Here is a 23,361-nt window from a genome sequence, read left to right on the forward strand (position 1 = left end):
GCGCAAAAAAGGTTGGGGACCGCTGCTTTACAAAATCAAACATTACAGCTCACTGCTGGATTTTCCCTTTTGAGTGCAGTTAGCCAAACAGCAAACAGCCACTTACTACTAAAGAGACAGTTTCTTAACATAAAACAAATTTTTTCTGCCAGGAGCAGCACAAAAGTGATCCCTTAAACTGGTTTTTAGTTTTAGTGTCCTTATTTTCCTCCGAGTTATCGATTCTGTCACTAGTTAGCTAACATAAACTAATATAGGGCTATTTGCTAAAACCAACCAACCACATTCCTTACTAACAGAAGATGACGCTAAACATGTTTTTAAAACTTTGACTTTAAACACTTATTTCTTAAATCCAGCTTCACAGACAGTGTTCTATGTCAGTTTTTGAGAGCAGGGCTCAGTGATGTAAATTAGCCTTTAAATGTGTAGCGTTTCGTGTCCTCTTTAAATCAAATCTGTTTTGGAAGCAGCCATCTTGGATCAAATATTGAGGAATACAGAGGAATAAAAATAAAAATCCTGTAAAGAATCAGCAGGCAAATCCAATTTAAAAAAGAAATAAAGTTTGTTGACTTTGTCCCAAAATTGTTTTTTTTTTTTCTCTCAACACAGTGACATGATTGGCTAATGTGTTTCACATTAAGATAATTAATCAGCTCTTTGGGAGCATGGGCAGGACAACTGTCATCTTTAGTTTTTCTTCAACACATTTCTGTCCCACTTCTTCTCTTAATGTAATTTCTGGTTAAATGTTATGAGAAGACAACTGCTGATAAAGAATTTCCAGTTGATAAATGGTTAAAGTCACTAGAAAAATGTTAATTCATTAAAATAAACTTTTAATGAATGAGCCTTTGTCATGATGTTGGGCACCAAGCAGCAAAGACAACAACCACTGCTTGATTATTACTTACCAATAAATTTATTGACTTTACATGATATACATGGTATATTATTATTTTAATGTGGAAGTCCCACAAATAACCTGGGTTTTTTGGAGAAATATGATATGGTCATTACTACTACTTATGATAGCGCTATGGTATTATTTTTTATATATATTATATTAATTTAGGTATCGAGTATGTACCAAAGCAAGGAGAGAATCATAAAGGAAGCATCATGAAAAATGAACTTAACTGAACAAGTTGCAGTACATCGGCAAATTAGCTACTAACAATTGAAAAAAAACTATTCCACAATTATCCATACACATTGTTTAGTGGGTTATTTGTCTTTTATCTTTTTAAAATTTTCTTGCTTCAAAGTATTCTTGGAACATTATAATATATCCTCGTGTTCTTCTTTCATTTGTTCAAAATGCCATCTCTCACTGGCTATAAAAAAAAATTAAATATTGTCACTGATTTGGCAAAGCACGGCCCAAAAGCTAACTGAAGACTCTTCAGCTTTTATCCTGGCATGTTCCCTACATGTAACATATATAATTATTATGTGCATAACATTTTTTAATAAACTTTAAACTAGTGAACACAAATATGAGGTATTCTAGTATTATAACTTCAACATCTTTCATTTTCTCAAATTTATGATTGTGCAGGAGACCATTTCATAAATGCACCATTAATAAAATATGTCAAGTTCCAGCTTGATCTTTTCATATGAATTATCGTTTATGAAAGACAGTCCTAATCCAAATTCTTTACTTAACAGATTACTCTGGCTTGAATACATGATTGAATCATGCAGGATTTGAATTTCCCTGGAACGTTAGGGCTGCTTTATACATTAACTTTAGTTAAAAATGTGAAAACTGTGCACTAAATAGCAAAATATTTATCATATCTCTATTGTTGGAATGGGAGAAATAGAATACGATTGCAAGCGTATGTTAGTCCAGCTGTTGTGGGAGCACAGGAGCGTCGTCTTCTTTTGAGAGTCCCATTACTGTCACGTAGCTGGAGTTAAACATGAAGGGTCCTGTCACTGGCGTGTCATGTGAGATCTCCTGAGTTCAACAAGGCGACTCCACATAGTCATTGTCCAGACGTGGGTGAAAAGGTGACGCTAGTGAGGGACTGATGATTATAACTCGAGGTGCAAGGCAGTCATCACGGCGATGTAAAATGTTCCAGATGAGCATAGCCGCAGCCATAGTGGCCAGCAGGCAAGCTGCTATGTCCATATAGCAGGAGTAGGAAAGGTGGGTGTTGGGCCCGATCTTATAGAAGGTCACAAGTCCAATAACCAGAACAAAACCTGCAACGGAGCAGAGAGAGAAAAATCTGTCAGCTGTTATTTACCAATATCAGGATCCAGTGAAATACAATTTGTGCTTTTTCTTATTTTAAATTATGAGGTGCTCTTCTATTCAAGCTGCATCTTGTTTCACACTGGAAAAACAGACAAGGTCATGTTTCATCTTGACATAATTACTGAGAGACTCAGAGTGCAAACACTGTGTTGGTGAAATGAAGCGTTTACAGGAATGCTAGCAACTCCTGTGCACATTCAAACCAGGTGATCGAGGTCAGCATGACCATGAGCTGGCAATGTTGTGTTGTACCAGATGAGACTTTTGACAATTAATTGTAAGGTTGAGACAGAGTCTCTGGGATCGTTTTAAGACATTTTAGTTACAACAGTTAATAAAATGAAACCTGCAGTGGTAGAAGAATCCCATTCTCTCAAATTTGGAAATGTATTGGTAAGTTGAAGCATTAAGATTTCCTTTCACTGGAACTGGCCAACCCAAGAAAAACAACAGTTACGATTTTTGTTTTTTACCTTTGATAGTTAGAAGCCCAAGTGAAAGAGACTGCTTGGCCTAATGTACAACTGAAGTCTCTCTGTGGCTTTTAAAATCCCACATACTGACACTTAGACCCCATCACTGTAGTCACTGTATTGCTCAGGAAGGCCAGAGCTATGTGCGCAGCCTTTGATTTGGGAAATCTGTTTCCTCTGAGGAAGAACTTCAGAAATCTCAAGATTAAAGTTCTCAATAGCAGAAAAATATCAGAGCATGAATACAGGCTTGGAAAAGCCTTTGAGATGTTTTATCTCCTGCTGTCTTTGATTCACAGGAGCTTGACTGAAGCAAAGAGGAATTCCTGCTTGCATGCGAAGTTATAAAGCCTTAGTCTTTAGTTTCATGCTGTTCCTTTGATCTTTATTTGGTTGTATCAACATTTTTCACTGTCTCCATGGCCGCTGTTGTCCTACTTCTTTACAGTTAGGTACAGTGTGTCTTAAAGCAACGCTTCTTGGGGTTTTCCTCATTCAATGCCTTCAAGTGTGCTCTGGAGCCATTATATAGTTCAACAATGCTACATGTCTAAAAAACCTGCCTCATCCACAGTGGTATAAATACAGGGACCAAAAATAATCACTGGAAATAGGGATGTTAGTGCATTAGGATATGAATCATTCGGTTTCCTGAAGCAGTCAGTGGCACCAATGAGGGAAGTTCATTTATATTTCTTTCTCTACCTCCACTGTAAGATGGTTGTCATTGTTTTAAGTGAGGATGTGGATAATTGTGTCTGTATATCAATATGTGTCCACTACACTGTGTATGTAAGAATGTAACTGTTTGCTCATGTCTGTTCATGTTTAACCTGTCTGGCTCCTTATCCAAGAAAATGAATAATCTCCTCTCCAGCTTCCAGCCAGGGTGGGCTGTGTGAACCTCTTTTCTGGCAGGGACTTATCTCTCAAGCTTCCTTCCCCTGCTTCCTCTTTCCATCCTTCCTTCCTCGCCTCCTTGCCACACCCTGAGCTCCGAGGTTAATACATTTACTGGACATCTGACACAATGTGTCACAGAGAAAATCTTAATGAGTCTTGCTGCTATGTGACTGGTTCTTGGAAATTCCTTTGGCCCTGCATTTTCCTTTTAGCTAGTAGTGACCTACTGAAGTTGTCATGATGTCTTGCTTCTCACCAGGAATCTATTGAGCCACAGACTTTAAGACACAAATGTGACTTATTTTGGAGCCAGGTTTAAAATCAGTGAACGGATCGTACAAATTCACTAATCACCTGCTTCTTAGTGGGATGTGATCTGCAGTGTTGACATTTGTCACGTTAGAGCCGTGTCCATTCAGAAAACACATTCCAGAGTTGTCTCACGGGGTGAAAAGACCACTATTGTGCTTTCAGTCTGGACCAGCCAGTGTTGCTGAGATATGGCTCTATGCAGCTTAATATTGTTATTCCACACACTCACACTCTACTTGCAGTTGTAAAGCATTTTGGCACGTCCGAAAATGAAAACATTCCAGTGAAAGGGAGCGATGGGCAAAAATACCTCCATTCATTCAGAAGCGAGCCCCATTCAGTGACTCAGTGGGGGAGGGCTGAAATGGGAGTGGGGAATGAATGAATGGTAGAGGCCTGCATAACTATCTACACTCAGATGATTTGGTCTTCTTTGGGATTTTTCAGCCTTTATTTCCAGGAATTATGGCTCAGTCACTTCATTATTATTGAATCTGATGGTTATTTTTAGAATTGATTAATTGTTTATTTGTCCAACTGTCCAAACCTCCAAAAATGCTCCAAACTGGGTGGCATTTTTATTATTCATGCTACTCTTGTGGTTTTAGGGATGGCACTGTTAGTCTGTTGTTCGTTTAGTTGGGCTACCGCTGTGGCCCAGATTAACGTGCTGTGCAAAAGTGTTGAGCCACCATCATTTCTTTATATTTTCCGATGGAAATAGGTGCAGTTATTTATTGAACCACGTACCAATATACATGGAAATGCAGTATATAAGGTAAAAACAGAATTTGCTTTCCAGATGGTATTGTATGATGGATCAAAATGGGACTTTTCTGTGTGCATTTCAAACCATGAGAGATCCTCCACCGTGTTTAGCAGATGGAAATTTAAACCCATCCATCCATCCATCCATCCATCCATCCATCATCATTCTCTCCTGCTTATCCTTATTAGAGTTGTGGGGGGCTGGAGCCTATTCTAACGACCCAAAATTTAAATTTTGGATACATCACTCTATCAGACCTGTTTCTACTGATTTCCAGCTCAGTTCTTGTGTATTTTGGCAAAAGCCATCAATTTATTCCTTTCCCTTCCTTCCCTTCCACTGGCACCATTGAGGTGTCACTGCTGTTCATGAGGCTTCAGTAAACAGTAGATGGATCATCTGAAGGGCCAGATGCAATTCTCATGGTCCTGTTTCAGGTCTTTTCTGAAAGTTTTTCTTTTATCTGTTCAGACCATGATTTCTAGATCCTGTTCATCTGCTGTCGATGGGCCACTTCTTCTTTTGTCTTCTGTTTGTCCAGTTTTCACAAATCTTTAAATCTTTAAAGACCATGCTAAAATACGCCAAGTTTTAAACCTTTAGCACTTTGAGAATCGCCCTATTAGTGCAAAAGTATTATTTTATGCCCGTTAAACAATCAAACAAAATGGTCTGGTGCAAGGACTGAAGTAAAAATGAGTGGAAGGCAGACAATGTCTGAAGAAAAACTTCAGCTTCAGAAAGCATGGAGAACTTTTGCTGAAGACCACTTTAATAAATGACCAGAAAGCCTGGCTTGAAATAAGAGGTGGCCCAAGTTTTTTTTTTCATAGTGCTTTAATACAATAAACATTGGATGTATTTTCAAGAAATTTGGTTGAGACGGCCAAGCTTAGGATGGTGTAGGATTAATGTTGCTGACTTATATCGAATGACTCTTGACTTACATGTGCAACTACCCCACCCATTAGATCAAAGTTTACTCTCATCTAGTGACACATCTATGCAGTATTCAGGAAATACACATTTTTCCCAAGTGACTGGTGGGTACTCGGAGGTTGCTGACAAGTCTTTAGGCCGGTGTGACTGGAGCTTTAGACTTCTAGTTTGTCTAAAGAACAAGCCTTGTTTGTGACCTTGAGAAACATCTTGCTGTTATCCATACAAAAAAAGGCTTAAAGAAATGTGCCTTTTTTTATTTTGAATTTATATTTCATAGGATAATATTTGGAAGTCATATCATTTTCTAATATGTGAAAACATCTGCCGAGCCTAGAACAGATAGGTCTGTTTGGTCTGGATTGATCTGTTAAAATAATGCTGTTCTGCCTTTAAGACATATTTATTGCATGTCACAGAGTTTTCACGTAGCAAATATTAGTGGATAGTTGCTTTGATACACGTGTTACGTGTATGTGGATATGGGAGTGTATTTTAAAAACATCAGAAAATAATATGAAGTGAATAATATGAAATGATGAAGAAAATAATATAAGTGTAGCAGTTGTTGAGTTTATTTTTATGTATGTAATAAACTCAAACAGAAGATTTCTATCAGCTGGAAGTAGCAAGTTAACTTCAGCTCCAGTCGTCAAAATTAGAATGTTTAGTCTGTTTTTTTCTTAGTTTTGGTAGTTTTATCTGCTGTCCATGTGTTAAAGATGTTCTCTGGAGCAATCTGTCTTTAAGAAAACAAAGGAGCTCAGTATATACAAGCGACACTTGTCATCTGATTTTTTTTTTCTTGTGTCGTGTCCTATGAACGACTATGAACTGATAAACTTCTACGGTCAAGATTACATTTTGATAATAACCTTTTTGTGTCAGAAGAGTAAAATTGGAAGATCAGATTTTTCCAGAGAGAGTGTTATTTTTTTTAATGTCAGGGAAGTAGGTGTGTGCTGTAAATTTCTTTTTAGAATGCCAAATCTATTATGCTGCTGCCTTTGGTAATCGTTCTTTTGTGAGATGAGCTCTTGGCCACTGAGGTGTTCCTCGTGTTGTTGTCTAATATAGGAAAATGCAGTAATACTGGGTGGGCCTCAATCCTCTCACCAAGGTCTTTAGATAAAAGCCATCAGCCCCGCTGGAATTTGTCCTGAATAGACTAAAGATAAAGAGGAGATTCTTTACTTGCAACTACTCTTAGACACTTTGTAAACAGACATAAAAGCTAGGCCAGTGTATCTAGAGTGAGGCAAGTCCCACCCTGCTGTCATGAGTACCAAAGGACATTTCTTCACCGAAGCTCACTATAAACAGACAATCACGCCACAACACACTCTTAACATACACAAGCATATATGCACATATTCCCTCCTGCCAGTGCACACACAAACACACAGTCCCCGTCGAAAACTGTCTTTCCCGTTAATTCCCCCCTCCCCTCTTTTTCCTTCTTCAGCTCAGGGGTTTGCATAACAGGTAGTTACAGACATTTCCTCGTCCTGAGCAGGGATATCCTGGCGCCCGACAGTCGCTCCCTGGCTCACTGCAGCTTTGGTCCATGGATTTTGGACTAGGACTAAATTTAAACCCACAGCAGACCCCCTTCATGCTGCTCAGAAACCAAGCAGCTGAGTGACCGCAGCGCACAACACACTTCCTCAGCAGGGGCACCGGGACAAGTCAATAATAGGGGACACTTAATGTCGATAGTAGAGGATGGATGGATGGATGGATGGAGGGATCGACAATGGATAGATGCTAGTTAATTTCAATTGCAGTTAATCCTGAGGATAGTACAGGTTCTATCTTCCTCTCGTTTTCGAAATTTTGACTGAATTGATGGAGAGTCTTATCAAGTCAGATTTTGTTTCCGCTATTGTGACCACTTTTCATTTAAATATGGATGAGTATCCATCCACATTTAGTAAAAATATGGTCTATGATGCATTATTTTTTTTTAAATTAGGGTTTACTTTTTCTTAGGTAGACCTAAAGGATGAGATTTGCTAGTGTCTTAAGTTTTTCACAGTAACTTCCTGCAGCATTTGAGGCTTAGAAGTCGATCTTCAGTATTGGAAAGTTGCCCAGTGCAGGTCCAGCTGTGATTACAGCCCAATTTTATGGCACTCGGCCAGACACCGTGTGAACTTTGGTCTGTAGCATTTGTATGGATATGTAAATTTTGGATTTGGTTAAATCTTTGCAAATGGCAAAACACTTAAAAAGAGGGGATGCTGGTACTTACTGGTTAGTTGGAAAAGTGCAGCGATGGCTTCTTCCCACCACTGGGATTCGTGTGAGATGAAGGGCAACTTCATCAGGCCTAGAAGGAAGATCAGCTGACCTGCAGTCAGGGCCACTGTCGCTATCAGGTTACATGCTCGCATCATGTTAAACTGCACTTGAAGGACAAGAAGAAAAAGTTGTGTCATATTTCTGGCACTGTGATGTAAAAGGGTCAAATATACACATGAAAAACTAAATGGCAATAATAGTTTTTAAAGGATAGCTTTATTATATGTCTGAATTTTTGAAGGCACCATAAAACCAATTTACTAATTTATTTAAAATGTACCCACGGTTTCTAAAAAAAAAAGAAAATCTAGTGCAAAAACAACACAGAACATAGAGGCCACCTCTTCTTCTGAAACACTGAAGGATTTTTGAACTGTGGAGTATAACTCATCTACTTTTGAAAGTAAATATAGGATTTCAGCTTCACAGTGGTTCAGAGCTGGTTTGTCTTGTTTCAGTTTTTTTATGTGTGTGTGTGAAGGCAGGAATGCTCAGGACTCTTTTCCTCTGGAGAACTGCAGTTATACTTGCAGAATTGTAATTACGTGCAGAATGTGGTTTGGCATTGTCTTGCTGAAAAAGACAAAACCTTCCCAGAAGCAAACGCTGCCCTGATGGCAGCATATGCAAGTATCCAGACATTCTGCACTTTGCCAGTGCCTTGTGTACTACTCCATCCCTATACCATCACAGATGCTTTGGAACTGAGCTGGATGGATCTTGTCTATAGCCTGCTGGACAGACTGTCCATGACTCTATCTATCTCATATAAGATCATTCCCAGAAAAGGCAGCTGTGTTTCTCAGTCTTGTTTATACATATTAATATATTTTTTGTGTGTTTGTTTTACTGGTTGATGTGACTCAGGGGATACAGCTGATCATTCCCTGATCTGAAGGTAAATAAACCTGTTCTTAGATAGTGCTTTTCTACTCTATTTGAGCACTAAAAGTGCTTTGTACAGCATGTCTCATTCACCCATTCACACAGTACCTTTTTCTTCATCTAACTGCTTTCTATCTAAGATTTACACACACACACACGCACACTGTGATCACGCCAAGGATAGCAAAGCATCCATACTTATGAACCATCATCCTTTCAATTAGTAGATGACCTGCTCTACCTCCTGAGCCACAACAACCCCTGAAACATCCATCTACAGATTTCCCTTGAAGACATTCATGTATTCATACAGTCCAGTAGATACATTAAGTGGTCAGTTAGAGTGTAAAACCTCTACATGAATACCAGTTCATGTTCAATTTATGTTTGCGTGGTAGAGCTTGAACTTTTATTTGTGGATGCAAAAACTGTGTTCACTTTGATTTTAGAAGTATGTAGATTTCTCCAGATTATCTGAGTCTTTTATTTATGACAGTTTATACCGCAGATGATGAAATCATGCAAGGATAAAACTCCTATATTGGCTGAGATTTTCTGAAATTGTCGAGGTTTCTATGTTATGTTATGTTTTTTGAAGTTTTGTGGGGGGAGGAGTTCTGTTCTTTTGTGACCTATATTCCAGTTTTTTTGTTTTTTTTGGAAACAGGGTTATAAAATACACTTCCAGCACAGGAGCATTGACACGATTACTATTTTTTCATGAATGGTAAGTCACTTCTGCCATTAGTTGGCAGCGCTGCCCAGTGACCAGTAAAGCTGGCCAATGGATTTCCAGCATTTCCCAGACTTGTTCTTGAATGACAGTTTGGAGCTTATTATTAGAAGCATATAAAGCATTGACTTTGACTGAAAAATGTAGCTGTTTTATGGAGTACATGCTACAGATTTTTGGATGGTTGAATACATTGGATAAACTTGAAAGTTAGGAGCTTGGATTTAATTCATGGATGTCAATTTGACCCCAACAGTGAAATTCTTCAGAGGTGTGTTTTCATATGAAAACGAACAAAACTGACTACTATATAAAACTCTGCAGTACAGCGATATCTGCAGCATTAAGTGTATTTCTTTTATTTATAAGGATGTACCAATGTATCAGTCAGCAAGTTTAACAAGACAAAGGTTAGACACTTTTTTTAAAGCAGACATAAGCATGCTGTGATGTCGAATGTAAAATCTAAAGTAAAGTTAAAACTTACATTTGACAGTGCTACGGGATTCTTGGTAGCCTGCATACTCAGAGCCCCAACCAATGCTTTCACATTGCTTCTGTGTGCCTTGCCCCCTTCTGTCAGCCTGGAGGTCATCACGGCCCCTCTCCCCGCCGTTGGGGCACATCTTCCATAGTCCCACACTGCGCTTTCGGCCGTCCTCCAGAGCCTGCAGAACCCAGCTGGGTGTGACGGCTGCCACATTATTTAGGACCAGGGACAGCAGGGCTACGGCCACCGCTGCTACCACCAGCCTCTGCAAGGCCATGTGATGCCCGGCACCTGCCACCTCTCCCCCTCCGTCGTGCCCCTGCTCCGAGTCCTGTTCGAGCTCAGTGGGCTGCCAGCTCCCTCGCCTCTCCTCTGGGCCAGGAGCACTAGCAGTGCTCTGGGCCCCCTGGCTACTCTCCACCTCCTCCACCACCACCTTCTTCTTTCAGCTATTAGCTAGTGTCGTCCCAGCTCACCCAGAGGTGAATTTGGCAAGAGTTTTGTTTTAGGGCTTAGCTAAAGGACATCTCCATTCATCCTCATTCAGGAGTCGGTTGTCGTTGCAGCAGATCCTCAGCCCTCCTCCTCAGACAGCAGTGTGGGTACGTCGGGATTGATCCAACTGGCACCTAGGTCCATTCCACTGGCTCCGGCTGACTGCAGCTTGACTCTTGGATCTCAGTCCTTGCTTGTACTTTTATTTTCTGCTTTTCCACCCTCCAGTGCTCTGTTTAATGCACTTTTCAGACTTCTGGGTTTGCAGTTGGTTTATTTAGGTGTGCAGTAGATCGACTTTCCTTTTCTTCTTCTCAGAAATGCCACATTTCTTCCAGAAAAGTACAGATGACAAAAGTAGATTCTTCGGAGAGCGTTGCTAGGAGCTGACTCGTAGGTGGCTTTGCTTTGACTACCCAAGACTGTCTCTCAACTTGAAGAGCCCCTGCTGCCTGCCTGGAACAAGAAGTCCTCTAGCCCACCCCCTTTTGCCTCCTTCTATCTTTCCCCCCTCTCACTCTCTCTTTTTCTCTGTTGCTCACTCGCGCACACACGGTTTCTCTGCAAATGTTTGCGGTCAGAGTTGAAATGCAGGGGAGTTGCAGTTCATCATAATCCGAGGAATCACTTAGCAGCTGTAGCAAGCACTGAACAAACAGCTCCCTCCTTATGATCACTTTAAATATGAGCCTGTGTTTGTGCCAGTGCGTTCGTGTGACAGAATGTCCAAAAGACCCCCTCTTAGACGTCACTGTTCGGTATATTCTTTTGTCTGGAGACCAGGGGGCGTTTGCTAAAGTCTCCACTCTCATGTACAACAAACATAGTGACTGCCACAGTCGGCCAGCAACAGGATGTGTTTCCTGAGAGGAAAAGAGGATGGGAAGAGAGGCCAAATGTAGACCTGTTTCTTCTCTTGTCTTTCCTTTTCTGGCTCTCTAAATCTGGCCACTCAGAGTGCTGTGAACATGATTTTTTACTCAACATTTTTAAATAACCCAGATTTTTCCCTCCCTCTGTTTTGTTTTCTATTACCATAAACAGTAAGACTTTGGCTGCCACCTATTACTATTGCTTTTTTTCACTTTGTCTCACTTCTTATAGCAAGGCCCCTAAAGATTTGGGGTATTTCCTGTTGCCTAACTTTAATAAACAGCCCACATCTGTATCAGCTAAAGCAAGGAGGAGGGAGGGGATGGAAATAGAGACCAGATGGCTGTGGAATCTTATATTTGGAATTGAAACTGAACTGGGGGATGGGGTGTGTGTAAAAGACTTGATTTACGTCAGAGAAAAGGAAAAAAGAAAAGGAAAGATAAAGAATGACCTCTGTTTTGAGTTTAAAATCCTCTTCTCCATCTTAAAATGTAATAATTTCTAGGTTATGCTTTTATCAGTAAACAGGATTGTTTGATGGACATTCATTATCATTGTTTGATATTGGAATGATACTGCACCACTAAAAGTCTGACCCTAGTGACATAAAAGCATTTAAAGCCTTAAGTCAGGTTTGTCCCCATATTCACATGCATTCAGTCTAACTATCAAAGATAAGCTTAAATGGAACCAGACATAAGTGGAAAATATTAAATACCTACCAACTTTTAATTTTTTTCTATGTATATATTTACTTATTTGTGTATGTGTGTATAACTGATCTTACTGTTGAATACTAAAATGCCAAGGCAGTGAGCCACACACACATCATCCTTGCAAACAAGCCATTTCTCCTTTCTCTTGTAGTAAAGCGGTGTGGGAAAACATGGCACGGATGTGTGTGAAAACCCGCCGGCTGGATGTGGCACGCGTGTGCCTTGGGAATATGGGAAATGCCAGGGCAGCAAAAGCACTAAAGGAGGCGGAGGCTGAGCCTGAACCAGAAACCCAAGTTGCGATGTTGGCCATTCAGCTGGGCATGCTGGTGAGATATTAAAGAATCTTTTTATTTTCGCCCCAGACTATAAGAAAGAATTGCAAAAAGGGTTATTCCTCTGTATTTGGGTTCAGGTTGCAACTTAATGTGAAAACTCCATAAGAGAAAAGATTACATTTCATTTAAAAAGACAAGATAACTTTAAAAAAAAGGAACTTGAGTTTATAAAATCATTCTAGAAGATAATTTTAGTCATTTTTAAAACAAAAAAACCTGCGATCCAGCTCACAGAAATGCCACATGCTTTGGCTACAAATAACACATCCTTCCTTTAAGTTGTACCACGCACAGACTAAGGGACTTTCCGGGCCAAAAGCATTTATCTTTCCATCATCTTTTCCTGTCTTCCAACAGGAGGATGCAGAAAATTTGTACAAAAGCTGTCAGCGCTACGACCTGCTGAACAATTTCTATCAGGCTTCTGGTAAATGGCAGCAGGCTTTGGAGACAGCTGAAGTTCATGATCGCATCCACCTGCGCGCCACGTACTACAGTTATGCCAAATACCTGGAATCCATGGGCGACAAGACACTGGCCCTCACTTAGTAAGGAAAACAAAAGCTTATTTATTATTTGGTCAGTAATGTAGTCGTGTGTGTCGGAACAACTATACAATAGAAACAAAGTGTGACTGATTGTTATCCTTTTTGTTACAGCTATGAGAAATCAGACACACACAGAGTTGAAGTGCCCAGAATGCTCCAGGACGACACGTCATCTCTAGAGATTTATGTTAACAAAATGAAAGACAAGTAAGTCCCGGCTCTCCCTTTATGGTTAAAAACATCTGAAATGCTTTTAAACACCAGGCCTTCCATATGTATAACTCAGGAGCATCTATAAGTGGTGGGCCCAGTACCTGGAGAGCCAGGCAGACCTGGATTCTGCACTGCATTTCTACGAGTGTGCTCAGGATTATCTTTCCCTCGTTCGAATCTTCTGCTACAGGGGGGACATTCAGAAGGTGACTCAGTTTGTAAACTTGTAATTTTAAAGAATTTGATCTTGAAGAGTTGAGTTTACTGATTTATATATAGTGTCTTGTGTACTTAGGAAACATGTATAGGCTTGTACCACTGTAAGCCACTGTAAACAGTATTGTTATTCTGACTAATTTACATTCTTCTTTTATATGATAACATTTTTGAAATTTCCTAGGCGTCAGAGATAGCCAACAATACGGGAGACAGAGCAGCTTCTTACCACCTGGCCAGGCATTACGAGGGACATGATATTAAACAAGCTGTTCACTTCTACACACGAGCCCAGGCCTACAATAATGCTATACGACTTTGTAAAGTAAGGGTTTCTCAGCAGCCTCAGTTAGAAATATATATCTATATATAAAGCAAGACTTTTTTTCTTTTTTTGTTTGCTTTCTTTTTTCCCATCGTTGTTTTCTTGTGTTTGTCTGATCAGGAGAACGGCCTGGATGACCAGCTGATGAACCTGGCCCTGCTCAGTAACCCAGAGGACATGATGGAGGCTGCATGTTACTACGAGGAGAAAGGCTCCCATTTGGATCGTGCTGTTGCGCTTTACCACAAGGTGTGTTTTTTTTTCCTTTCCAGTGAATGGATTGATGCATTATAAATCGTTCCACAAGGGGGGGTGGTGGTATTGTTAAATACATTTAAAGTAAGCAATGTGAAGTAGATTTTCAACTGTGGCTATATTTATGCATTTCTTTCTTATAGGCTGGCTATGTGTCCAGAGCTCTAGAGCTGGCCTTTGCCACCGAGCAGTTTGGTGCTCTTGAGATGATCGCAGAGGATCTCAATGAGAGCTCAGACCCAGCCCTCCTGGCTCGCTGCTCTGACTTCTTCAGCACACATTCCAAGTATGAGAAGTCAGTGGAGTTACTGGTAGCAGCCAAGAAGGTACCGCTGCGACACAGCATCACCTGTCTGCTTGTAAATCCATTCATATGTGCTAACTCCTGCTTTTGTGTCTCCACATTTGTGTACCCAGTACCACCAAGCCCTGGAACTGTGCGTGACGCAGAACCTAACGATCACAGAGGATTTGGCCGAGAGAATGACTGTACCTGATTCGAAGGATATGTCTGAAGAGGCCCGCAAGGAGCTGCTGGAGAGGATCGCTGACTGTTGCATGCGGCAGGGCAATTACCATCTGGCCACTAAGAAATACACACAGGCTGGCAACAAACTCAAGGTAATTATCAGATGTGCTATACACTCATTAGGAATTCTGTGCATAGGACGTATCTTGCCTGATACATATGCAACACCTAATGTGTCTCCTTGAGGGGAAAAAAAAGTATGCGTCATGCTGTTACACTGGAAACGAAATAATTGTGACTCTAAAAACTTAAATTATTTTCTTTCTTCTTAACAGGCAATGAGGGCGCTCCTGAAGTCAGGCGACACAGAGAAAATTGTTTTCTTTGCCAATGTTAGTCGTCAGAAAGAGCTTTTCATCTTGGCCGCCAACTATCTCCAATCTCTAGACTGGCGTAAAGATCCAGATATCTTAAAAACAATTATTGGTTTCTACACTAAAGGCAGGGCACCGGACCTGCTTGCTGGCTTCTATGAAGCTTGTGCTCAGGTGAGCAAAATATCAGTTCATTTGGCTGGTTTGTTTTGACGTTTATATTGAATTATATAATTGGAACAAAAAAAACAAAAAAGCCTGCCTCAGTATCAGAGCACATCAAGCAAAATACAATTTATAGATAAATCTTGATGATTCAATAAAAAGTTATTTTGTTATCATTTAAAAGGTGGAGATTGATGATTACCAGAACTATGAAAAGGCTCTGGATGCTTTGACTGAGGCATCAAAGTGTCTCTCAAAAGCAAAGGACGCTTCAAGCGGACAACAGGAAGTGCGACTGGCTGATCTGCAGCACAAGATCACCTTAATCAGGAAGTTTGTCCACATACGCAGGTACGAATATGAACTCATTTTCATTATTTCAGTTTTACCGTAAGTTTTGGTTTTCATCATAGAACGGGTCGTTTTTGATGGATGTTTCGTTATTGCGCGGGTCAACCTGTCTGCGAAGCTTTGAGCTCATCACATTTGTCTACAGTTTGTACAGCGAGGATGCCAGCGAGGCGGTGCAGCTGTGTGAAACCCTGCTGGAGGAGCCAGAGCTGGACCCTGCTGTGAGGATTGGAGATGTGTTTGGTTTCCTTATCGAGCACCACTGTCAGCAAGGCAACTTCCAATTGGTGACTGTCTTCTTTTTCTAGATTTTTCAATAGGTCAGATTACACTAATCACATTAATGTAGGGCTGTAATGATTCATCATGTAACTCAATTTAAAAAAACAAATCCTTGGTGCTACTTTCTAAATTTTTCTATTTGTGTCCTTTGTAATGCTTTTCCAGGCCAATCGTAAACTGGAGCAGCTCCAAAAGCTGTTGCCATCCCAGAATGTTAGCTACTACATCAGCCAGGCCAGCCTAGTGGCCCTGCAGAAAGAGCTTGGTATACCTATGGATCGCAGTGACAAGATACACATCTCAAAGGAGGAAGATGAAGTGGAGGAGGATTTAAACATGTTTTAACCCAGTAAAACTATATCAAATATATCTGCACTTTTTCAGACCGGAAATAACTGTGGAGTTAGTTTTGTCCGAAACAACTTACATGGGAGATATGAGGGTTGCCAAAGTCACATTATGTGGACTGAGCACAGCATCTGTTTGCATTCAAAGGCACTCGACTATCAGATATTGAAAGAGTACTGTGGAAAACACGAAAACTAAAACGTTTGTGTGTGTGTGAGCTGCAAAACATCAAAAACCTACACAAGATACTGCAATATGGAGTTAATGTATATGACAAACTTGGCCGAGGTTGCAACATTCTCCAAAATGCTGAATATAATGAACATTGAACCTCTATCCTCTGCAAAGGGAAATCATGTAATGCAGCTGTTTTATTCTTAAATTTAAATCCTAGGTTTAACCTTTTTCCAGCAGCTTTTGTGAACGCAGAACGCCTTTGAGCTAAACTTGGCTCTGAATGATGTTATAGATTTATCTCTGTGGCTTTATGAACGACTGTTTTTACAGGGATTGAGTTATTCCTCATGTCTGACTGTGGTTTACACACATTTGGTACAATTTATTTTCATATTCAGCTGATGTATTAAATGTAAATATCTTCTCAGTGTCTTGACTCATCTCTGTAAAGCCTTTTGGAGCTATTTTTGATAACACGAGGCCACGTCTAGCAGTACCATAGACTGTAAATTAATTGCATTGTTCTTATACATTGTAAAGTTCCCATTAAAACATCAAATAAAATGAGATGGAAATCATAGTTTTTGTTTTAGCTAGATATGCAAAAAAGCTCACTGCACACTGACTGAGGTGTAAAGCTGTTTTTTGTGTTGCAAGTGCTGCTGGAGTTCTAACCTTTTCAGACTTTTTTAAGTATCAAGGTGTAGCAGAAACCTCGACTGTGCTTCTATTTTTTTCAATTATCATGATCACCTTTTGTGTATGAGAGATAAGATTGTTATGTTTGGCTGAGTTAGCATAACCCCCTGTCATTAGTTATGATGTAATATAATGAGCGTACGGTACTATGTTGGGTTGTTAAGCTAGATTGTTGAAGTATTATAGAAGAGCAGCTATTCCAACTGTGTGCTCAAGAGGGCGCCGTTGTCCATAGAATTGTACCGTAGTTCTTTGATAAGGGACTGAATTAATACAGTATAAAGGATAAATAGAAACAGCGGTGTCGCTTATAAAACTGTTACTGTTACCCGTACTTCATGTTTTACCAAGCTAACTTTAGATACTAACAGGTTAGCAGGCTAAGAGCGGTCAAATATGCACCAGAATACATTTACTGTGACATGTGGTGGTGATAATACACATTTATTCACGATTGGTATTAAGTGAAATCTGAAGAAAGAGTTTCCACACATGAGTTTTGTTTGTGTTGTGGAGTCATGGAGAGGTTGTTGGTGGATACAAGCAACAGCTGACAGTGGAGGGGAAGAAAAGATGGACGGCCAGGACCAAAATTCAAATCAGCTTCAGGAACGAGTTCAAGCTCTGACAGGAGAAAATGTGAGTAAGACCTTTCCCATTTGTCTTCTTACTAAGTGTTCTCGCTTTTGGCAAGGTAGCTTTACCAAAAAGGGTGAAATGATCACACAGCAGCAAAACTGGAGGCCTTGAGACTAGTGCTTTTTATGTTTGCTTTCTTCCAAAGAAATTAACAGTTTCGAAGTTTTATAATGGGTTCATTTTAATGGACAAAGAAGAAAAAACAACCTAGAAAAAAATAACTGATTAAATAAAGTTCTAAATGTATTTGCATGTTATTGAGTGAGATACCTGATCTCCTTTAACCCAGCCACAACTGGCTGTGTGCCCATGTGGTCCACAGCCAACCAACCAATTGATCAATTAATGATACTCCTGATCGTAACTGTTATATTTATAGAGCACACCTGTCCACAGAATTCTAACCTTTCCAAAGAACGTCAGGGACAGGATTTTACACCTGCACAAGGCTGGAATGAGCTACAAGACCATCAGCAAAGAAGCTGCTTGTGGGATCTTGTAAGGGTCCCTATGCACATGTGTAGACAAACGTATCTGTTTGATTCAGAGAAGTCTTGGCAGAAAAGTTGTGTGGTCAGATGAAACCAAAATTGACCCGTCATGTTTGGAAGGAGGGAAATGCTGAGTATAACTTAAAGGACACCGTCCCCACAGTCGAGCACAGAGAGGTGGAGGCATTATACTTTGGTGCTGTTTTTCAGGGGATCAAAGAATTATTTCCCCCTCTGTATAAAATGTGTGCATGTATAGTTGCAGTGGCGTGGCAAATACGAGCGTGTCCTCACCAAAGTGGGCTACCTGGAGACCAGACTGAGCCACCTGGCCAGCTCCAACACAGACCTGTCCTGCAGGCTGGTCCAGAGTGAAGAGGAAAGACTGAAGGTGCGTTAAACAAACATGAGTCATAATTTAATTGTGAGTGTATACTACAGAACTAACCTTTTTATTTTCTCTCCCAATGTCTGTTTAGATCTATAAGGAGCTTGTAGAGGAGAAAATTAAGGCTAATAAGATAAGAGAACAGTATGAAGAAGAGACATTTGAGCTGAAAACCAAGGTGAGGGTTTTTCTACAAATCCTTCCACAACAAGACTGCTGGCAGGATCATCCTGAATCACCTTTTCTACACTTTTTTTTCCTTCTCACTCTGGTTAGGTACTTAACCAAGAAGGTGTGATAACAGAGCTGGAAATAGAGCGAGACAGGTTGCTCAGGGAACTGCAGTCCACTGAGACATGCCTGAAAGGGAAAGAGACTAGTGGCCAGGACTTGACTGAGGAATATGCCACACTAAAGAAGAACTACCAGATTCTGGCTGAGGTCCACGATAAAGAATTAGCCAAGAGTGGAGCGCTCACAGCAGAGCTGCTGGTGCTGGCCCAGGCCCAGGACGCCCTCCGCAGGCAGCTGGAGGAGCAGCATCAATGTGTGAAGACCAGCACCGAAGGTCTTCATGGGGAGCTAGACAGGGTGCGGGCTTTGATCACCCGCATGTCACATGACACAGTCAAGGCGAGGCAGTAAATATCGAGCTCCACCATAAGGAGCAACTTTAAGTTGTTAGAATTAGAATACAGATTCTCATGTTTTGTTATGTTGTTCATTTGAAATGCTTGTATGTTGTATTGACAGCCTGAGGAACAAGCAGAGATGGAGAAGGAGCAAAAAAGCATGCAGAAAACTGTGAGTCCTTAAGTTTCAAAATAGTAACCGTCGAAGTTTATAAGTCTCTGACTGCCTCCCTCAGCTTTTTCATTCATCTTCCTCACGTAGCTGCTTGAAAACCAAGATGAGATCAAAGACAAGCTGGAGGAAATGAAGAGCAGCTACAAGGAGCAGCAGAAGAAACTGGAGGAGAAAGTGTGCGAGTGTTTGTCATTTACTTGTGCAAAAGCTCAATGAAAATAAAAGATCATTATCTTTGCATTTCCAGTCAGGATGTAGTGCGTCCCAGTGTTTGCCCCACATGCATCTGCTTTGTGGTTGCCTCTTTGATTTTTTTCTGCTAAGCTGTGGCTTTACTTGCTCTGTGCATGTGTGATGTGGTCTCTTTGCTTCTTCTCTGTGGATTTGTGCTCTCTTGTGGTCGTGGCCTGTGTTTGGTGACCAGGGTGGCGATGGGTAAAGAGCACCAGCAGATCCACAGAGCGATGCACGTTAGCCAGCAGAAAGTCTCTGAGCAGAGTGCGGTGAGCATTCCTGGTTATTACCACTGTTTATATGCTGATTTGTAATGCTGTGATAACTTTGTATATCCATCCCTTGCTCTGTTTAAACTTTATAGGTGGGCGGTAATGATGTTCTCTATGTGCTGTTTCCTTTGAAGGCCCTGATGTGCTCTCAGAGACAATTAAAGGAGGCAGAGGAGGAGAACTCCAAGCTGCAGCTGCAGGTGAAGGAGCTGATTGAGGAATATCGCACAAGGCTCGTGTGCTACTTACAGGACATAGCTGTGAGTAACGGCACACACAAAGCAGGTTTGATAGTAAGACGTGGCAGTATTGATAAGACCTCTGCTCTGTGTAATCCAGGACTACATCGATGGGCTTGAAGAAAGTAAAAGGCCATCAGAGCCGAGTAAGATGAGAGGATTCATCGACAGCATGCTGCAGGATGTTCGTTTATCCTACAGGGCGAGGGAGGAGCAGCTCGCCACTGCTGCTCGCTCGTATAAGAAGAGACTACAGAGGATCACCCAAACTCATCATGCCCTCCTGATTGCATACAGGTGATGCTTTCTTTGTTTCATTCCTATTTGTTTAGACGTGATTGTTTATGAGCTGCAGTTTAACAATGGTCTGATCCATTTACTAAAATTTATTGTAGTGTGTATGAAAACGTTCCCATAATTAGAGACAGCATGTAGGATATGCTAAATCTTGCACATAGAGCATAATATAACACGACTACTTTGGATTATTTTGTTGCAAAGTTATTCTAACCCGGCAATGTCCGATCTTTGTTTGAAGTCTGTGGGCGGGGCTGAACTCAAGCACTGCCATCAGCAGTGTAATAATACCTGGTTTGTTCCTACATGATGGTATTTAGGCTTCAGAGGGAGCAGATCTTGGCCAAACCAGAGAATGGTCTTGATCCCGGACCTCCAGAAGCCCACTTCAACTTGGAGCGAACTGAACTGAAAGATGCAATGGAGAAGGAGCTCCAACAACTGCACCAGGACAAAGCAAGGCTGGAAGGTCAGCTGCAGGCGGCCTGGGAGCAGGTAGCACAAAGCAAAAGTCTGCTTTGAAGTGGAATGATTTGCTTTTGTTTTGTCTCGTGAGTGCTTATTTTCGGTCTGTAGGGAGTCGTCTTTGTTTCCATACTTCCCGTATTAAGCCAGAGACTTTCTTTTGTTGGGAGTGGTGATACTGAAAATATTGACTTTAAAGTTTGTGCTGCTGTTTCACTGCTGCAGAGGTGGATTCGGATCATGTAACAGCACTCATATATAAAAGTCGCTGCTCTGAATCAGTTTTTTTTCTGACTTGGTGGCATGCAGAGCCGATTTTACTTAAATACGCTTTCAGAACATGAGTGTAAATCAGAGAAATACTCACTGACTTCTCTAAAATGAGAAGTTTAGACTTGTTTCCAGTTTAAGGAAAGATTACACTTACTGACACCTTTATTATTGTTCAACTACTTGTTAACACAAAAATCAATTAGCCAATCATAGGGCAGCAATTTAATGCATTTAAGTATAGAGTCATAGTCAAGACAAGAAGTTTAAACTCAGGATAAACTTAAAAACGATGGGCTGCACCAGCAGAAGACCACAGTGAGCAAAGAACAGGAAACTGGGGCTGCAATTCACATAAGATCCCCGAAAACTGGACAACAGAAAAACATTTCCTGGTCTGAGAAGTCTTGAGCCTGTCTCTGAACCTTGCATAAAAACAAGGTGAAAGCATGGATCCATTCTGCCTTGTATCAACTGTTCAGACTGGTAGTGGTGGTATAATGGTGTGAGGGATATATTTTCATACAGAGAGGATCATTCCTGATCTTAAGCCTGACTTTTCCGTTTTAGGTGGCTACGTTCAAAATACCCATGCAAAATATAAACCGTCAGCAGTGAGTGTCACTGTTTTTTTTTCTTGCTCTTATTTTTATCAGATAACAAATGTGGTCAGCTGTGCATTTTGTCAAATAAATGTTTGAAAAATGTGACTTTACCAGGCTGGACAAACCGGAGCAGCGATTCGAAGAATCCTGTGGTGACATAAGAAAACAGCTGAAGGAGCCCACTGACTCCACGCCGGTAAACAAATCACTATTTTCAGCTTTTTATACTGTCTGATTACATACTTAATATGAAACAAAATGCTAATAAAAGGTTATTTGAAGATTTCATTCCTTCAAACAGGTGTCCTTTGAGAAGGAGCGTGCCCTTCTCATGACCAGAGCGACAGTTGCAGAGGCTCAGGTGCTGGAGTTGCAGGACTATATTGAAAAGCACCTGAGCAGGTCAGGAAGTAGCTTGATGTGTAGGTTATAAAACGTCAACTCTCAGACGCATGCTACATTGGTCTTGACTACTGATTGCAGGTATGAACAAGAGATCGCACATCTGCGCGGATTACACGAGACAGTAGAGGAGGCGGGGCGTTCCCAAAGCGCCAAATCAGCTCAATGCTAAGGAAACAAGTAATAAAATTAAAACATCAAAATAAAATTAAATATATAACATTATGAATTTGTAAAATTCTCTTTTTTTTCTCAGATCTCAATATACTCAGTATAAGTGTATTTAAATAGCTCATTTTAAGCATTTAAACCTGTCCCATCAGTAGGTGGTGCTGCGAGCACTGATGGTCCCCGCTATGAAAGCGCCCGTCCTCTCAAAGAATCTGGCCTTGAGAAAAAAATGCCTGGAATGTTTGTAGAGCTTATGTCAATTTCACGAGCTCGGGAGAAGAAAGCGTTGTGACAATGAGGGGTCACCGTGGTGAGAATAATGTCATTACATGTTACCCAGACACATGCACGCCTGTGAATGCTTTCCCCTCAATACAGCGTTGAGAACTGTCAGGCAGACAAGCCAGGCTTTTTCCAGAATGAGGGTTCATATTTATAACCTCAGTGATGGTGTGAATGGGCAGCTATTCCCTTTAAATCCCTTTAACAGTGAAAGGGTCTGCTTTTCTTTTCTTGTGAGATTGGTGGCTGGGTGTCCTGCCACAGTTCACAGGCAGAACTTTAAAATTATAAAAGTCTCTTTAGCGTTTTTTTGAAATAAGAAAAAAAAACAATGTCAAACTTTACATTGAAAAAAATTTATTTTTAAATGTTCATGCTACCGTACTGTAGAGGAAATGATGAGAAAAGAAGAGATTGAAGGAGTCATACGCATGTCACCCCAATTCCCATTTCTGGGGGCATGCCAGCCATGGGAGAGAAAGAGGGGGGGGCAGGGGTGTGAAAGTTTGAGAGGAATGGGAAGTGGGATTTTGTTAGTAATGTATTACACTCCCAGGGCCCTGGGAAAAGGGGTAGGGGGTGTTCAGCTTTGGGTCTGTGCCAACATAGTCACTGTGCCAAAACGCTGGGCGCTGGAGACCACTCCTCTCTATCTGTGGGAGAGCCGTCTGTGGGAAAATCAAATCCAGGTTTGCCGCTCGGCCACCGGTCGTAATGCGTAAGCGCAGATACCTCCGCAAACTTGCACAAAATTAATTTGCTCTTAGTAAATAAATAAAGAGCACGCAGTGGAGATTGTAACATAGCAAGTGCAGAGCGCTCTGCTGCACCACAGCTGGTCCCCGAGGCAATGTGCCAGGACCCCC

At 40.9% G+C, this 23,361-nt stretch overlaps 3 protein-coding genes across 3 annotated transcripts in view; 2 read left to right on the plus strand and 1 right to left on the minus strand.

The window, feature by feature from the left end:
• The window catches only part of ift140 (intraflagellar transport 140 homolog (Chlamydomonas)), a gene marked incomplete at its 5' end in the record, with an annotated part of 24,537 nt that extends 7,739 nt beyond the window's left edge, over window positions 1-16,798 (plus strand). Inside the window, 12 exons of the mRNA XM_005753902.1 lie at window positions 12,325-12,502; window positions 12,869-13,059; window positions 13,171-13,266; window positions 13,346-13,478; window positions 13,673-13,813; window positions 13,934-14,062; window positions 14,212-14,394; window positions 14,486-14,689; window positions 14,873-15,085; window positions 15,261-15,427; window positions 15,573-15,714; window positions 15,875-16,798. Coding sequence (XP_005753959.1) covers window positions 12,325-12,502; window positions 12,869-13,059; window positions 13,171-13,266; window positions 13,346-13,478; window positions 13,673-13,813; window positions 13,934-14,062; window positions 14,212-14,394; window positions 14,486-14,689; window positions 14,873-15,085; window positions 15,261-15,427; window positions 15,573-15,714; window positions 15,875-16,054 — 1,957 coding nt within the window. The remainder of the gene's footprint in view (window positions 1-12,324; window positions 12,503-12,868; window positions 13,060-13,170; window positions 13,267-13,345; window positions 13,479-13,672; window positions 13,814-13,933; window positions 14,063-14,211; window positions 14,395-14,485; window positions 14,690-14,872; window positions 15,086-15,260; window positions 15,428-15,572; window positions 15,715-15,874) is intronic.
• tmem204 (transmembrane protein 204) lies at window positions 911-11,417 on the minus strand. Its single transcript, XM_005753884.2, has 3 exons — window positions 10,084-11,417; window positions 7,929-8,084; window positions 911-2,223 (listed from the first exon to the last, which is right to left on the minus strand). The coding sequence occupies exons 1-3, from the start codon at window positions 10,361-10,363 to the stop codon at window positions 1,979-1,981; spliced, it is 681 nt and encodes a 226-aa protein (XP_005753941.1). The 5' UTR covers window positions 10,364-11,417; the 3' UTR covers window positions 911-1,978.
• A 708-nt stretch (window positions 16,799-17,506) lies between the features above and the next one.
• Window positions 17,507-22,214, plus strand: ccdc78 (coiled-coil domain containing 78). Its single transcript, XM_005753903.1, has 14 exons — window positions 17,507-17,572; window positions 18,323-18,454; window positions 18,543-18,629; window positions 18,728-19,084; window positions 19,205-19,255; window positions 19,346-19,434; window positions 19,683-19,761; window positions 19,899-20,024; window positions 20,104-20,300; window positions 20,621-20,795; window positions 21,606-21,649; window positions 21,755-21,836; window positions 21,942-22,042; window positions 22,124-22,214. Exons 1-14 carry the CDS (start codon window positions 17,507-17,509, stop codon window positions 22,212-22,214), a joined length of 1,677 nt encoding a protein of 558 aa, XP_005753960.1.
• Window positions 22,215-23,361: the final 1,147 nt, after the last annotated feature.

The sequence above is a fragment of the Pundamilia nyererei genome, unplaced genomic scaffold, assembly GCF_000239375.1.
Source record: "Pundamilia nyererei isolate P.nyererei 1_Seehausen unplaced genomic scaffold, PunNye1.0 scaffold00476, whole genome shotgun sequence".
Lineage (NCBI taxonomy): Eukaryota > Metazoa > Chordata > Actinopteri > Cichliformes > Cichlidae > Pundamilia > Pundamilia nyererei.